At 36.0% G+C, this 17,813-nt stretch overlaps 1 protein-coding gene across 10 annotated transcripts in view; it reads left to right on the plus strand.

Moving 5' to 3' along the window:
* HERC1 (HECT and RLD domain containing E3 ubiquitin protein ligase family member 1) overlaps positions 1-17,813 on the plus strand; it is a 234,589-nt gene that overhangs the window by 131,716 nt on the left and 85,060 nt on the right. For 9 of the 10 annotated variants that reach the window (XM_050966953.1, XM_050966944.1, XM_050966945.1 and 6 more), the window contains exons 26-37: positions 4,072-4,343; positions 5,217-5,432; positions 7,287-7,407; positions 7,711-7,948; positions 9,100-9,302; positions 11,220-11,375; positions 11,563-11,669; positions 11,913-12,023; positions 12,106-12,282; positions 15,321-15,560; positions 15,780-15,863; positions 16,433-16,953. In XM_050966953.1, the coding sequence (XP_050822910.1) occupies positions 4,072-4,343; positions 5,217-5,432; positions 7,287-7,407; positions 7,711-7,948; positions 9,100-9,302; positions 11,220-11,375; positions 11,563-11,669; positions 11,913-12,023; positions 12,106-12,282; positions 15,321-15,560; positions 15,780-15,863; positions 16,433-16,953 (2,446 nt within the window). The remainder of the gene's footprint in view (positions 1-4,071; positions 4,344-5,216; positions 5,433-7,286; positions 7,408-7,710; positions 7,949-9,099; positions 9,303-11,219; positions 11,376-11,562; positions 11,670-11,912; positions 12,024-12,105; positions 12,283-15,320; positions 15,561-15,779; positions 15,864-16,432; positions 16,954-17,813) is intronic. The other variant, XM_050966946.1, reaches the window with a different exon arrangement.

Below are 17,813 nucleotides of genomic sequence, written 5' to 3' on the forward strand. Positions count from 1 at the left end.
CAACAGAAGAGGAAACACAAAATCAAAAATTATGATGCAGAGAACTTACAAGGTTTGTGCTGCCTAGATGATACAAACTAATGAATATTGTTACCAAGAAAATGCTTTATTCAGAGTTTGCTTGTTGATGTTTTTCATGCATGGATGAAATGCAGATAGATCAATTAAATTTGAGCCAGGGTAATATTAAGAAAGAATTTTTTTAAATGTTGTCTTTTGTATCAAATGTCTCCTTTTGTCTTCTGATTCTTATGTGGTAGTGTATTTACTCCTTTTTGGCCAGTTGAGCCCCAGAAAAAAGAAGAGCTTCAAGCAAGTACATGATGGCATGTTTATTTTTTTTCCCCCTCTTTAGCTTCCCTACATATTTTATGTTTTATAAAGTATGTATTGCAGCTGTGCCACATTCATTTTGAAAACTCCATTATTAAAAGCTAGCTTATAAGGACAAGTAAACATTCAATCATTTTTCATGTAAGCTTCAAGATTATTGCTCTGTGGAATTTTTTTATGCATAACTATATTCACATGATCCGAAATGCTCTATAAGAAATCCTTAGTGTAACTGTGTAGGTCCTAAGAGTGCCATCTCTATCTCACAGCTAAGCTAATGCAGAGCCAAATATTTCATTGTTTGAATTTTTACTTTAAACATTTTTCTCAGAAAGTGATTTTTTTTGTTTGTTTGTTCATTCTTGCTTTATATATGCTAACTTTTGAAAAATTTGTTTTGTACCAAACCCATCATATTTTAACATTACCCATTAAAAATAATCTGGCTATATTCAGCAGGAATCCTTCTTCATGTTCATTAATTTCATATTGCTTCTCAGAGCCCTTGATTTCTCTCATCCTCTTAAACACTATTTTTTTGGCGCAATAATGGCAGTTAAATTTTTTAATTGGTTTTGAAACTTTTCCATCTATATCAACTTATTTATGTTATGGCTCAGTAATAGCAACTGTTTCTCTCAAATTCTTTTTCTATTAACAAAATTTAAAATTCACTTAATATTTTGTCAGACCTTGACGACAGGGTAGCATCATCCAGTACATGGTTTTAATAAACTATTTTTCTTCACTGCTTTTTCTGTACCAGCCCTTTGATGTTTGGAGCCATGGGGTGAGAGTCTGTGATGTGCTTTTAAAGGTTCAGTGCAGAATTCACCATCTGGGGTGAAGGGGAACTAAGATACCTTTAAGACAGCTTTCTGCCTTCCTGATCCTGGATTGCTGCAGGAAGTTGGAGAGGCCTTTAGTGTAACTTAGGCAGCTCAGGGGCGGCCTCTCGACATTAGAGTGGGCTACCCTGTGGGCCATAGCACTGTCTGGAATTTCTACAGTGCTGTGGCCTTGCCCCCAGCATGTCACCTCTTGGGTTTGCAAGGGAGGGCTCAATCTCACGGTTGTTTTCAACAGTGTTTGTGCCAGCAGCATCCCTCCTGGGTCAGAATCAGGGATTTTAGAGTCTATTTACACCACTCTGGCACTTTTGCTTGTTGTAAAGGAGCTGGAGCAGAAGTGTGGGTCTCACCTGTGGTTTCCACATACAACTGAGATTAATACTCATCCTAATAGTGGTCACTTTTAGAGGTTCTGATAATCTACGAAGAATAATTATATCTGTCTATGCACCAGCCTGATGTCTCTTGTTCTCCTTACTTGTTTACACAACATGTCACCAGGTACCAAAAAGAAAATTAAAAATTGAGTTAGAAATTTCTGATAGTAGGCATCACAGAATAAATATCAGTAATTTTAATAATTACATATAAGCCGTGTCTGCATTTAAATAATAAGGTTGTAACATACCCAGCAAAAGTTAAAACATTTAAAGATATCTTTTTAACTTTAATTGTTGCTGGTTTTCTCAAAGTGTTTCACAACCATAGTATTCCTGAAATTTAAAGCAACTTTTGATTATGATTTTATGTTGCCAGCTATATTGGGTGGCCAAGACATATGTTAAAGTTAGACTCAGGACTCACAGTTTGTCAGACCACTCTGTTTTATTAGCGCAGCGCTCCGCCAATAGCACCCAGATAATGTGAGTGGCCATGCAAGACCCTAACAGTCTTATTTATACAGATAAAAGAGCGGGAATTAGACAAAGGGACAAAGAAAGCAAAACTGTAAAATTCACCTGGGGCACAGCATGCATATCCTACTTCCTTACTAACTCTTATCCATCTAAGGCTAATACTTCACCAATTGCCCTTAAACGGTGCAGTTGTTCTATGTTAATGTCTGTATTCCTGACACCTGGATTGCAGCATTCCAACAATTTTGCTTAAAGGTACAGACAGCATTTCTTTAATCCTTTCTATTTTCACAATATAATTCATTCTACTTTCACACATAGTAATGGTTCTTTTTGAAGCCATTTTGGTCTGTTATGTAAATAAGTATTTAGGCATGTCATGCAAATACTCATGAAAATTCTTTACAAAGGGGTAATTGGGACATATATAATAAATTCTCACAGTTCAATGCATTGGCCCATCAAATGTTTTGAAAATAAGTTGTGGCTAAACCATATTATGGACCACATTTGGAAAAGGAAATATTTGAAATCTAAGATGTAGTTGTGGTCAGTTGTGTATGTAAAAAATTGGATTGTTTTGAAAAGATTGAATTTTCTGATTTAGAATTTGTAGAACTGAGTTTTAAACCCCATCCCCTGCAAATAGCGTTTAAAACAGAAATGCTGGTGTGGTTTTGTCACAGTTGTGTGAATGCACAATTAACTTTATTTAGCAATAAGATTACGACTGTTTAAATTATGCCTATGGTTCCAGGCCCACAAGAGACATTAATGCTGTATGATGCCAAGGTAGCTTACTAAGTATAAACTAAACTTTTTAGATTTTTTAAAATAAGTGTATTAAATAAAATGTAGGTTAGTAGCATTTTCTGGTTATCTCTCGTGTGTCTCCATTCATTGTCTGTCTGTATAGATTGTAAGCTCCTTGGAGTAGGAGCTGTTTTTTGTTTATATCTTGTATTGCATCAAGCATACTAGTGACACTTAGCAAAAAAAAGTAATAATAAAAAACTGACTACCAAAGCTAAAGTTATAGGGCTAAATGCCTAAGCAACTGTGACTTCATTTACTTAGTGGAATTGTACCCACTTTTGCCAGAGGGGCATTTCTCCCATAATCTTGTAAACTTTGTCTGCAATGGAAAATGGCACACTGCTGATGAGTACCAGGAACTTCTGCAAGACATATTTTAACTGCAAATGTAGACAAGGACCAGACAGCACTTTGCTGATCGTGGTTTGGTTTAAAATTAAATCATGTTTCACACTAACTCAGCTTTTTGCTGACACTTGTCTTCATTGGGTAAATATCCTAGTGTAAATGTAGTCGCACAGTTACTACAGGAAATATCAAGAAGTATTTCAAAGTGGATTTCGTGAAATCAAAATTATAGTTTGGAGATATAACATATATGTAGTTATTTTATACATTTAAAATACACCACCCACTGACACACAGTAATTCCAAAGTAAATGCTCTGTATAAGAGTGAAGTATTTTTGTTGGTTTACATGCCCTTCTTCACTCGTGTGTTTGGTAAATATTTAATCTGAAACAAGCTATAAACCACTGCATAGTTTTGCCTATAGAAAAGATATAATAGTATGAGTAAAATAAAAGTCTTCTTTGAGAATCAGATCTTATAAGGAATATCTTAGGGTACAGTTTCTTTTGTTGCAGATCTTTCTTCACCACTGTTTGCCATTTAGCTGCATAGCATTTTTATTCAGTGTTCTAGCTTTAAGCTAAATGGTTTGAGTGGCTTTGCCTTTTCCTTTTCTCCTGGGGCAGGGTGTTGCTGTACTGCTTATAGGATATGTAGTAATAGAAACCTGGCCTTTCCTTTAGTTTATTATATTGCTGTCGTTTAACTGAGGTGCTTTGCTCTAATTTCTTAATGCATGGTATAATTAAACATAAATGCCCATTTACCACCTATTTGAACAGCAACAGCTCAGTCTTCACCTACTGTCAAAATGAAATTTTCTATTGAATTGGAATTTATGAAATTTTATATTTTATATTTAGGAGCAATGCACAGTCAAGTGGAACCTCTAAGTGACTCATGGGCTCGACTAAAACACAGCAGAGATTGGTTGTACAGCTCCTCTTACTCATTTGTTGAATCTGATTTTGATCTTTCAAAATCCCTTGGAGTTCATACTTTGATTGAAAATGTTGTCAGTTTTGTAAGTGGAGATGTAGGAAACTCACCTGGTTTTAAGGAGCCAGAGGAGAGTATGTCCACTAGCCCCCAGGCTTCAATTATTGCAATGGAACAGCAGCAGCTGAGGGCCGAGGTAAGTTATAGTTACATTATTTTTATATTCCTTGTGTACTAAATCCATGTTATGGTTCTTTCCTTTAGAATGAATCAATGTGATGAGACTAACTCTTAAACTTCTGCTGGAAAATTTTTTGAACCACAAAGCATATTTTATTCATATTTTCTCCCTTCTTTGTTACAAACTTTAATTGAAACTGCTGCTTGTTTCAACATTTTTTAAATATATAATAGGCTGAACTTTAAGAGCATTCTTTTCACTTAACATGTTTGAGAGAAGAGAAAGATGTACTTTCTGGAATACATAAAAAATATGTAGGAGCTTTTAAAATGCTGTTCTGTGAACTTGAAATATTTCAGACTTGAAGAAAATTATTTCAGGTGTGCTAAATTTATCAATGTTGAAAGTAGACAAGATATTTAAAACTTTCAGTGAAAGCCTGAAAACATTAAATCTTTGACTTTCTTTAAACTGTATCTGTCCCTATACTGCTCCTGGAGTTCAAAGCTTCTTAAGCATCATGTTGGGCTGGTGGAGCTTAGGTTAGAAACATCTTAGCTATGACCTAGGGCTCAGGAGGCATCAGGGTCAACAGCTCAGAATTTTTTCTTACAAAACCAACAAAAAAAAAAATCCTACCTCAGGAAATTTAAATGTAAAAAACATAAGAGTTTTATCCCCATGATATATTATGCAAACAAAACTCTTCCATGATTTAATGGCCATGTTACTCACAGTTGACTACCTGCTATTTTATTTATGATTTACAGGTAATCTCATTATCAATTCTTAAGATATTTTAATTATTAAATACTTCAGTTAACAGTCCTTGTTATATAAAATCTATTAAGTGAAGTAAATCAGTTTTATTTCCTTTTTTTCTTTAAGCTTCGTTTGGAAGCACTTCATCAGATCCTAGTATTGCTGTCAGGGATGGAGGAGAAGGGCAGTGCCCCATTAATGGGAAGCCGTCAAGGGCCAGCATTTCAGTCTTCCTCACTGCTTACTTCTGTTAGACTGCAGTTTCTAGCTGGATGCTTTGGCTTGAGCACTGTTGGACATGCAGGAGCCAAAGGGGAGAGTGTCCGATTGCATCACTATCAGGTATGAAAAGTACTTATACAGCTTGAAAAAATAGGTTCTTAAGCAAACTTTTTCATTTAATAAAGGTATTTTAATATACAGACACTTGTGATTCAAAAAGTTTTAATTTGAAAATGTTAATGACTCTTATTTTAGTCTGTATCGAAGCCAGTAGGAGAACAATGTTATGTTCACGTTAGGATATTCACTGTATATTTTATAACTTGAACAATATTTATTTGGAGCCCCAAGCTCTTCCTTATGTAGAAACCATTTTTAAGGAGGACAGTATTTTGTCTCCAATACAGTTTAAACCAATGACAAACATTAAGAGCACTCCTGTGAATTTTCGTATCTGATTGTCTCCCGCACCAAATACTAGAGGAAATTCAAACTTGGCCACAATGGTCTGTGGCTTGTCTGTATACCTTTTCCCCCTCCAGATTCTCTGTCTCCTGTGGTGCAAATAGAAGTGTGGTTCAGCAATACCACCTTATTTCTTGCAATTCCAGCTTTTAAAACTGATTTTTATTGCAGCAGCAAACAAGATTCCTTCCTCGTTCTCCCATCCTCACATTCTCTGCTGTTCCTTAGGGGGCTTAAATTTCCGGTACTTTGATCCCTGAATTGGGCCATTCACGAGACTGCTCTGTTTGTTTCCCCTTTTCCAGTCATAGTAGAGCGGGCCAAATAAAGCAAGCCAAAAGGAAAGATGCCCTTCCTGTGAGGAGACCCCCACAGGAACCACAGAAAGGGAGCTCTGCCATGATCACTTCCAGTTCAGTCTTTCGCTGTTCCAGGGGAAGGCACACAAAGTTTGGACAGCTTGTGGAGGGCTCTACTTTCCCCCCACATCACCCCCCTCCCCATACACACCAGCTGAGACTCTTCTTGAGGTACATCTGCAAGGGTGGGTGAGTCTTTAGCTTTTGGGACTCAGAAAACCAGATCATCACCACTGATCAAAGATCTTCAGGGGTAAGCCTAAAATTAATCCCAAATCTCCCAGTGCAATCCATCACCTAAGAGGAAAACTCTAGAGCCATATTTCAGTTTCTTAAGTGGGTAGTTAAGTCATTTGGTAAGGACTCTAGAATGATGGCATCACTGTACTCTTCTCCTTCCCAAGAGAAAGATCTGGAATCTCTTAGGAATATCCCTGTACGCTTCCCCTCTAGATTATATTTTATAGGATGAAGAGTGCTCTGATGGTATTGATCACAGGAGGTAAGACAGCATGGATATTGTGGAGCTTCAAACTTCTGCACATGCCCTTACCAAGTGCAAGAGATGCCCAAAACATCAAACCATTCTGGAGGAGGTTTCCTTCCAAATCTCTTCAGGCAATAGAGCTCTCTCCCTCCATGTGAAAGATCAAACAAACCTAACCTTTCACTGAAATACATGTAGACCAGTTCCTTGAATTCAGGAGAAAATGCTATTGTCTTCAAATAACAAAAGTGAAATTAATCTGTTTTAAACTGCATCCGTGAGAAATGCCTATTGAGGAAGGTGTAGTCTCTATATAGTCAAATTAAACAAGAGGCTGTGTCATACAATTGGAGTGGTCAGTGAAATTCAGTTTAATACTACTAGACCTTCTTCTTCCTTGTGTATGTATTACAATAGTAATAATTTGCACTTACATATCATTCTGTATCTGAGGATGATAAAAGCACTTTGTAAATATTAATGATTCATTTTTGTAAGATAGAGGAAGTATTACTGCTGTTTTACAGGTGAGGAAACTGAGGCAGAACTCCAGGTCTTCAGAGCCCTAGTTCTGTGTTTTAATCACTAGTCTATGCTTCCTTTTCCAATAGTCGAGAAATTAAAATATGTTTGATTATTACAGTACTTATTTGTTTGACTCAGGATGGTATCCGAGCAGCCAAGAGAAATATTCAGATTGAAATCCAAGTGGCTGTGCACAAGATTTACCAGCAATTATCTGTTACGTTGGAGAGAGCTCTGCAAGCAAATAAGCACCACATAGGTAAGTGGAGAACACATTTGGGGAAGGAAGAGTGAATCATGTGAAGGGGTCACAATGGAACACTAAAAGGACCTGTACATTATATACAGTGGGATTACAAAAAATAAATGAAGGTTTGAAAAAAAAAAAATCCACCTTACTGCTCATGCTGAATTTGTTGAGGGGATAAATAGTGGGCTTTCATTCTGGCACATTCCTCAAGGGCTACATTTTTGTTGTTAAAGACCTAGCTATTGTTTCAGAGTGATTTAAGTACTTTGATTCTAAAGAGGTTTTTTTGTTTGTTTTTTGTTTTAATTTTAGAAGCACAACAACGTCTCCTGTTAGTAACTGTCTTTGCTCTAAGTGTACACTATCAGCCTGTTGATGTCTCCTTGGCTATTTCCACTGGTCTGCTAAATGTACTATCACAGTTGTGTGGCACAGACACCATGCTGGGACAACCACTGCAATTATTGCCCAAAACTGGTATTTCTCAACTCAGCACTGCTTTGAAAGTGGCTAGTACAAGGTTACTTCAAATCCTTGCCATTACCACAGGGTAAGAATTGAAGACTTTTTTTTCTAGATGATAATCCACCTGTAGCTCTTTCAACATTTTTTTTTTAAAACAACAGAATATTTTTTTCAGAAGAATGTCTAATTGATGGAAGAACAGTGTTCAGAAGCACACTCGCTTAAAAAAAAAAGAAAGACTTGACAAAAGTATTAACAAGTATTAATCAAATCAATGTGTACCCTTCCGATAAAATAGCATAACTGGCTGCTATGCAGGGATTTGAGTTTGGATTCAGTGTCCTGTGCCTGCAGGGGCTGCAAGCATGATCATCTTGTATCCTCCTCATTTTTCTCTGCTTGTTCTTGTCATGGTTCCCCTCACTCCAGCAGATGAGGCTTTATGTAGCTCTATATGAAGGTCATTTTTGCATAATCTCCTCCATTATTATTAGCAAGAGGGAGAGTCTACGCTTCTTCATGGGGTTTAACAGATTTCCCTGAGCGATGCTAACGTTTGCTGCTGGACCAGGGAACAAGGGACCAGCCTTGCTCTTACTGAGTTAATTTTAGTGCAGAACTAATTTAAAAAAAAAAGAGGGGGGAAAAATAAGAGTTTCTGATTTTGATCAAGAGTATTAATATTCAGTATGTATCATTTTTATTTAAATGTTTATAAAGTGTAAACATTCAGCTGCCAAGTGTAAACTCAGTCATTAAGAAGTGCTGTTGAGGGGTTGCGGTGGTGATGTGATTTTATGCGCTAAAGGGTTGATCCAGCACCCATTGAAGTCAATGGAAAGGCTCCCACTATGTTTAATGGTTATATGATTGAACTGTAATCATCTTAATTTCTTTAAACTGGGGTTCAGATCCTGGTTTGTCATAAGTGACAATGATTTGGCTGGTCTCATCTAATCCTCATTTGCCACGGCATGAAACATTAAGTAGTTTAACATCAGTGGCAGTTTTTGCTAAAATGAGACTGAGGACTGGAATATCAGAGTGCTAAAGTTAGTGGTGAGGTGCACTGCCAGAATGTGTAGGAAAGCAATTTGGGAAGTGCCCAACTACACTAGAACTGATTACAGCCCGTGCTACATTAGTGCCTCATTTTCATGTGCACCGAATGTGTCTTAAAATGATTTCTACGTGGAATAGCTCTGAAATGTTTTAATCTTTATATTTTTCACAAAGAACTTATGCTGATAAATTGAGTCCCAAAGTGGTCCAGTCTTTGCTGGATCTGCTATGCAGTCAGTTGAAGAACCTGTTATCACAAGCTGGTGTGATGCTTATGGCTTCCTTTGGAGAAGGTGAAGGTGAGGAAGATGAGGAGGAGGAAGAAGAAGAAAAGAAGTTAGATTCAAATGGAGATAATGAGAAGAAAGACTTCAGAGGTGCCATTTTTACACCATTTTTGTTATATTAGAATTAATCTTTTCTTAAAAAAAAAAAGGGGGGGGGCAGATAGAGGAGAGACAATAAGAGCCTAACTCTCCACTATCTTGCCTTTTATGTGGTCTTTTCCACTTGTGCAGAATAGAATAAAATGCTACTGAATAAGAGTTCTCCACTCACACAAGTGTTACACCCACTTAGCGCATATGTAAAGGACTAAACAAGGTGCAAGGCGGTGGAGAATCAGGCCCATTTCCTCCATTTCCATATTTAGGAAGAGAATATTGTTCCCCTCCAGAAAATAAGATTGTTATAGTGGTTGTGTTTTGCATGACTGTAATTTAAGGAGCCAAATTGCCCATAATATAGGCAGAATTCTCCTCTGGGTTCTGCTCTGATTATCGCTCTTGCATAGTCCATACTTATTCCACATTCAGAATTTTTCTATAGCTATCAACTTATTTCATATTCTGCAGAGAGCTGCAGAGTGATTTGATGTGAAAAAACTTAGCCTAACCTTTATATTCAAGGGTCTATAGTTGGTCTTTAAGAAAAAAGCTCCTCTAGTATGAAAGTTATCAAATAATGTCTTGTCCCTTAAGGAACCCGTTTTGTATAATATGATATAAAAATACTTAATCTCTAGGGAAATTGTTTGTTTAAAAAAAAAGTTATGGAATTTAACTTATTTTTAGATGTGTGTTAGGTCATTTGACTACTCACAGGAGTTTTTGTTTTTTAAGTAGTAGTTTTGTACCTTATAGATCCGATAACATGGACTAGTACTGTTAGATGTGTTTTTAACATAGAAAACAATTTTAATGTTTACATTTTTAAGAGTCACCAACTAGTTAAGATAGTAGTATCATCTTAGGTAAAAGATAGGAAACAAAGGAGGTCTTAGTGTTTTGGATCAAAAATCCATTTAAAAGGAAAAAGCCTCTAAGACAATTGGTTACATTTTATGTATGACTACATTTATAAATGGCTAATAATGGATAATCAATTATTACAGATTGTTATAGAGGCCAATAGGTCAATAATTGCTAATAATCATGTGTTAAAACCACTCATAACACCTTCTACTCAAGTGTCTAACATGCTTAAAACACTTATTAATCATTTATAAATGCTTTGTAAATATACCCTTAATATAAAATATGTCCAAATAATTAAACTGCTATATACAACTTGCAAATACTAAAAGTTTTGTGCCTGATTTTTAAGTAAGGTAGGTGTGCCATTGTTTGCACATACAGAGATCTGATTATGGTCATCTGTATGCGAAATACTCTGTGCAGTTATGGTAAATGTGCATATAACTGTATACCTAATGTATTTTTAAAAATAGTCTCTGTGTTCCATAAGGCATGTGTGGCTGATTTTGAGTACAGTAGAACCTCAGAGTTAGGAACACCAGAATTACCAGCTGACCATTCAACCACATACCTCATTTGGAACCAGAAGTACACAGGCAGCAGCAGAGACCAAACAAAAAAAAAGAGCAAATACAGTACTGGGTTAAATGTAAACTACTACAGAAATAAAGGGAAAGCAGCATTTTTCTTCTGCATAGTAAAGTTCTAAAGCTGTTTTTAAGTCAATGTTCAGTTGTAAACTTTTGAAAGAACAACCATAATGTTTTGTTCAGAGTTGCAAACGTTTCAGTTCAGATGCGTGCTGAAGCACATTTTACAGCCTCACAGAATAGCCTGGAAGCTGAAGTTGGTGGCATTCTGGTGTGGGCTCTCACTGTTCTCAAAAACAAAGTAAGCCTGCAATCCCAACTTAGTGTCTGTGAATTTTCTGACATTTTTCATGACCTAAATATTGTGTATATGTAGGTTGTTTACTGCAGGTATATCGATCAATTCATTGCTCAGAATTTTTAGCAGTAACTTTATTTAAATCTTCAGCTGCGCTCCGGAAGCAACATGCAGCAGAATTGCACCTGGGAGACTTTTTAGTCTTTCTACGAAGAGTTGTTTCATCAAAGGCCATTCAGTCAAAAATGGCTTCTCCAAAATGGACAGAGGTGCTTCTTAATATTGCATCTCAAAAGTGTTGTTCAGGTATGATCTATTCAAAATGGATTCTCTCTGTGTCTGTATTTATATGTATGCGTGTGGTGTTTCTAACATATATGTTACACTTATTCAGTGCTCAGCTAAAAAAATTAATTGATTTTTAGTAAATTTTTATTGTAGTTTTGCTCAGCATGTTTTAGTGGTTGTTAGTAACACACTTTTCCTCTTGAAGGAGTACCCCTAGTGGGCAACCTAAGGACCAGACTCCTTGCACTTCATGTACTAGAAGCTGTGTTGCCTGCTTGTGAATCTGGTGTTGAAGATGATCAGATGGCTCAGGTTTATATATTTTTAAATAAACTTTTTAAGTTGTTTTCTGCAGCAAATCTCATACAATAAACATTTAAATTAAGCAGTGCTTGTTAGAATTTTGGCCACCCAATTCTCACTGTATTTACTTATCTATGAATACTCACTACAGATCTTAAACTAGTTACAAAGTAAACCAAAATAGTTTAAACATATTATTTGTTTTCACAAGTTTGGGATTAAAATGATCTGAAGTATGCTCTAATACAACAGGTTGTTGAACGGTTGTTCTCACTTCTGTCTGACTGCATGTGGGAGACACCGATAGCTCAGGCTAAATATGCAATTCAGATAAAAGAGAGAGAACAAGAAATGAAGCTGCAGGTAATAGTCCTTTTTAAAATTTTCATTAGATACTTCTGAGTTATATAATTATGAGGTGTTTATTTTGTTCCATTTCTGATAGAAGCAGGGAGAATCTGAAGAAGAGGATGAGAATCTTCCTATACAGGAAGTGTCCTTTGATCCTGAGAAAGCTCAGTGCTGCATTGTGGAGAGTGGGCAGATTTTAACTCATGGCAGTGGAGGTAAAGGATACGGACTAGCATCCGCAGGAGTCACTTCTGGGTGTTATCAGTGGAAGGTATATGGAATAAAATGCATTATTTTTATTCTGTCTTCAGTTTTCTTTCTTTGCTTCAGAAAAATACTGTTTTATAAATAAATATTCAAGAACATACTGTACTACAGAAGAAGCAAAACCTAGTGATTAAAGGACTATTCTCTATCCAAAATAAACTGCACAATGCTGTATTTTGAGTGCTCCTGTTTATGGTGTCACTGGAGCAGATCTCTTAGTTGCTGCGTCAAACCAAGAATCGATGGCTATGAAGTCCTCTGTTTTTTTCGTTGTTGATGGTGATTTCCTTTTAAATCCTCAGTCAGTATAAAAGTCATCAATTTAAAACAGCCTTGCAAACAGACTGCTTCCCCACGGCAAGTAATTTTTTTAGTTCTTTTTGGGTGTGGGGGAGCAGTGGGGAAGGTTGAATTTTTCCTTTTTTTTTATTTATTATCAATCAGTAAAAGGGGGAGTAGATCTTGTACCTGGCCTAGTAAATTTTCATGGTTTTTTTGCAAAACTGTCTCTTATATAAATCCCATTTTTAGGGTAATTGTTTTGAAATTGTATTTTGGAGTAAAGCTAGAATTTGGGGTTTGGAATGTGGCTCTATCCCCTTTCTCCCAGATTTATCTTCTTTGAAAGTCAAGACCTTTGTGGCAGCCACAGCAAAGTTGGATTATCCATTCTTTGCTCTTGCCAAAATCTTGTCCAAAAATCACCTACTCAGAAAAGAAAATGGTCCGTTAAACCAGTCTGGGCCCATCAGTCAATTCACTCTCTCCAACATCCTTTCCCCAGTCTCCGGTGTCATTCTTCTATTTGATAATGTGTCAGTGAATAGCATAAATTGTTCTTCATGCTCTTTATTTCAGAAGAACCTTTTTACTGCCATAGACATCTTAGGCCACAATTACCTCACTCAATATGAACTGACTTTAGCCTTGCATTTCAAAGGTCTGTTTCCAGGATCAAGTTCCTAATCAGTCTAAAATTCACCCTTGTAGTTTTATGCTTAATTATCACTAACCTTTTGAAGTTTTCCCCTCCACGTTGTTCAAAAGACCTAGATTTAATTTGCATTCTGTTAATTGTGTGAATATACAGGATGATGCTAATGAATGGCATCCTGGTATCCAAAAAACTAAGATAGTATATGAAGTGCACCTGGTTTTGATTTCACTCTTCTGTCAGATTTCTTCAAAAATAGAGATTGCCAACTCAGAAGACATGCTGTTCCCAAACTGAGTTCCAGTGTTGTTAACTGCTCCCCGAAAACCCTTTCTTCCGATGAAGAGCCTATGAATTCTTCTGTTCTTCCTATCTGTTAACCAGCTGTATGCCACTTGCAGACTGTTGAATACTTTGTTGAATTTCTCTCATCTTAGTCTGCGATCCATCTCAAGATATTCAGAAGGGACTGATTTTGTACCAAAATACCTGCATAATGCCTTTCTTTATACACATTGGGCCAGATAATAGTAGCTTTGCTCATAATTAGCAGTACCTTAATCTGCAAATAGTCCATTTTGAAATCAATAGGACAACGCATACAGTGTAAGCAATCAGGTATCGGAATCTGGCCCTTTGGCTCTGGGCCCAATTAGTGGCTGTGCTAACCTGGACCATATGGCATTTTGGCTAAAATCCTGGTTCTGAATCCTGTCTCTGTACACTCCTCCCAATGAGCCTCTTTCAAGTGTCCCTCTGTTTTTAATCTTTATTATCACATATTCTCATGATAAATGTCAGATGTCTGAGATTAACAGCCCTTGTATACAGGCTCTCCAAACTTAGTTTATCACTAGGTTGTCTTCCATATTGTGCTACCTTCTGTTTATCAGTGCCCTACTGATTTTCACTATGGATAATTTTTCCTCTTCAACAAGGCTGACAGATGCCTCCTCTTTCTTAATATTGGATGAGCCATAAAGTCCTATGTAAATAGAACTAGCTTTAAAAAAAACCTGATTACTTTTCTCATTAATTTTGAATGGACAAAAAAAAGGCCAAAACATGCTGGCCAAAGATGATGAGTGTATTGCTCAAGGACTGCCCTGTCTTACCCAGGTCAAGGTCTATGTCACAAGAAACTCTGCCAGCTTCTGGATGAGAAAGGCAATGCTTTGCTAAATCAGTTACGAAAATTTATTGTGTAGGCCTCCCCACACACTTTCACTAGATATATAGGCTAATGCAAATGCACTGTATAGCTTCTATTTTCGACAAATAAGGCTGCACTGCCATCTGAAGGGAGTACTATACACCAGCCTACGTAGATCTGAATTTCTCCACTCAGAGAATGCATAAATTTTCTTATGGGTATATGACATTTCTCAGTTAGACAAGGTCATTCTGTAACAAATCATCCAGAGTAGTTCTGTTACAAACCTAGTTACATATGGAGTTTTTTTTATTTTTATATATATATATATATATATATATATATATATATATATATATATATATATATATATATATATATATATATATATATATATATATATATATATATATATATATATATTTCTTTCTTTCTTTCTTTCTTTCTGAGGATAGTATATTGTAGCTTGCACTTCTCTGCGTAAATTGTTCACTTTAAACATGAGTGAAACTCATTTATTTTGCTGACTAACATTACTTTGACTATTTCTTACCTTCTAACTTGTAAAGGTACATATATACTTCTTAAATTGAAAGTGCGCCGGTATTTGGTTTGCGTCTGGAAGAATTAACATGAACTTTTGAGACATCTGTTGGTGTCCAAATACTCAATACTAATTGTTGCTAGTAGACCAGGATAAATCACTTGTTAGAGACTGACCTTGTCATTGGAAAAATATAATTTTAGAGGGAAGAAAAGTGTGTTCAACCAATGTGTTAAAGGTATTAATTTATGAAAATTTTGCTATCTTACATGTAACATATTTAAAACTCTTCTTAAATTCTTATACTAAGGGTATATTCTCCTCACTGCTTGAATATAATAATTCCTATGCTCAATATTATACTGTTATGTTGAATTATGCCATGATATTAATTTTTTTTAATCCTTCTAGTTCTATATTGTGAAGGAAAATCGAGGCAACGAAGGCACATGCGTAGGAGTGTCTCGCTGGCCAGTACATGACTTTAACCATCGCACTACCTCAGATATGTGGCTGTATAGAGCCTACAGTGGTAACCTGTATCATAATGGGGAACAGACTTTGACTCTGTCCAGTTTTACTCAAGGAGACTTCATCACATGTGTATTAGATATGGAAGCTAGAACTATTTCCTTTGGTAAAAATGGAGAGGTATTTAACTCTTTTCTGTGTATTTTTCTTTAATATTTTTCTCTAGTAACTTTGATTGTAAACATTTGGTAACTTACACACGATTCTAAAACCACAAAAAACAAGTTAGTTTTATTACTTCTAAAGATTATAAAGAGATAAAAATAATTATTTTAAATTGTCTAATTCTAAAAAACTGTTGTTTTAAAAGTTTCTATTCCTCATCTTATTTTTAACTAGGAGCCAAAACTAGCTTTTGAAGATGTGGATGCAGCAGAATTATACCCTTGTGTAATGTTCTATAGCAGTAACCCCGGAGAAAAGGTAACTGAAATTTATATCTGCATTACAGTAACAGGTCATATGGGATTATATTTTGCTTCCTGTCCTACTATATGGAAATGTTGACTGATTTTTAGCTGATTTAGGGAGAGAACTCCATTGATTGTTCATTATGCTATATTAATTTTGGGTCACTACTAGACTACCAGAAAAATACGTAGTAGACCTTAGTTAAATTCCTACATTTTGCAATCTATTGGTAGACCTGTACTGTGTCCTATAAGACTGAATCTTGTACCCAGTTGTCTGTCAGTAGAATTGGAACAAATTCCGGTATTAGGAATATTTTGGACTACCTACAGTTCTTTTCTTAGAAACCTTGAATTTACTTAGTTCTTGCATTTCACAGTTTTATTGGAGTTTGTTGTAAAGGTGCAGGTGAGTTTTCTCTTCAAAACCAAGAAAACATGATAGTGCATTTCACAGGGGACAGACACAAAAAGACAAAAATGTTAGAGCTTTCAGTTTGGCAGGAAAGACTATAGAATTAGAATAAGCTTTACAAACGTAAGTTGAGAGCATAACTTTTTTTGTTTTGTTTTAACACTAAGGTGAAAATTTGTGATATGCAGATGCGTGGCACACCAAGAGACTTGCTACCTGGTGACCCTATCTGTAGTCCTGTTGCTGCAGTGCTGGCAGAGGCCACTATCCAACTTATCCGCATCCTCCATCGTGCAGACCGTTGGACGCACTGCATCAATAAAAAAATGATGGAACGTCTGCACAAAATCAAAATGTGCCTTAAAGAAGCAGGTCAAAAACTGAAGAAAAGTCGCTCGGTCCAAAGCCGAGATGAGAATGACATGAGAGAGGAGAAAGAGAATAAAGAAGAGGAGAAAAATAAACATAGTAGACATGGTCTTGCTGACCTCTCAGAACTTCAGCTTAAGATTCTTTGTGTAGAAGTGTGGCCTGTGCTTGCAGTAATTGGTGGAGTTGATGCTGGTCTTAGAGTTGGAGGCCGATGTGTACACAAGCAAACTGGACGGCATGCCACTTTACTTGGAGTAGTCAAAGAGGGAAGTACGTCTGCTAAGGTCCAGTGGGATGAAGCAGAGATTACTATCAGGTATAGTGCGTTCAGTTATTCTTTGCACCAGTTAGCAATTTTTAGTGCTTAGAAAACTTTGTAAGTAACGTACATTTTACATCTGAAACACAAATTTTCAGTCACTAGTAACATTTAAGTTTAAAGTAGATGCTTGGGCATTCAGTTTGTTAAAGCAATTTTCCAGAATTCTGATTTGAAAAACAACTCAGTTGAACTTTGAAATTAGAGAAATAAAGTATCTGTCTTGTATAGCCAGTATATAATTGTCGTTTGGAAAGCTGGAATTCATCAACATGATTTGATAGTTTTTAAACTGAGTTTTGACTCTAAATTTCCTAATTTGAGGACATCCGCATGCTTGTGAGCTACATTTGATGTAAGTGTTGCTTATATTTGAAGTTTATGTATAGGCTTATTAATATGTTATCTTTCTGAATTTTTATTACAACTTCTTGGTTACAAAGTTTTATTTACTAGCTTGTGCTTTTACATTTTTCATGGAGTCTTCTAGCTCCTCCTACATTTATCTTTATGTGGATTGGCTGAGTGTTTTCTGCAGAAAATTAGATTTCCCTATATTCATAGTTTTTTGGAGATAGCTTGATTCCCAGTCTTCTAAAGAAATTCATCACCACTAATTTCTTTTGACTCTGAGCATAATTAAATTTAAAAGTTTAATTCTTCTTTGAGATAATGGTGGCTGTTCACACCTCTTAGAACTGTCGTATTAGCCTGCCTGCAAACTAATGCCATGTGTATACACAAAAGTTGTGCCAGTTTAACTAAATCAATTCCACTTAATTCAATTACCAAATTAAATCAGGTTTAAGCAGATTTGAGTGAGTCCACAGAAGGGGATTGCACCAATTTTAAAATCT

Source organism: Gopherus flavomarginatus, chromosome 9 (assembly GCF_025201925.1).
Source record: "Gopherus flavomarginatus isolate rGopFla2 chromosome 9, rGopFla2.mat.asm, whole genome shotgun sequence".
NCBI lineage: Eukaryota > Metazoa > Chordata > Testudines > Testudinidae > Gopherus > Gopherus flavomarginatus.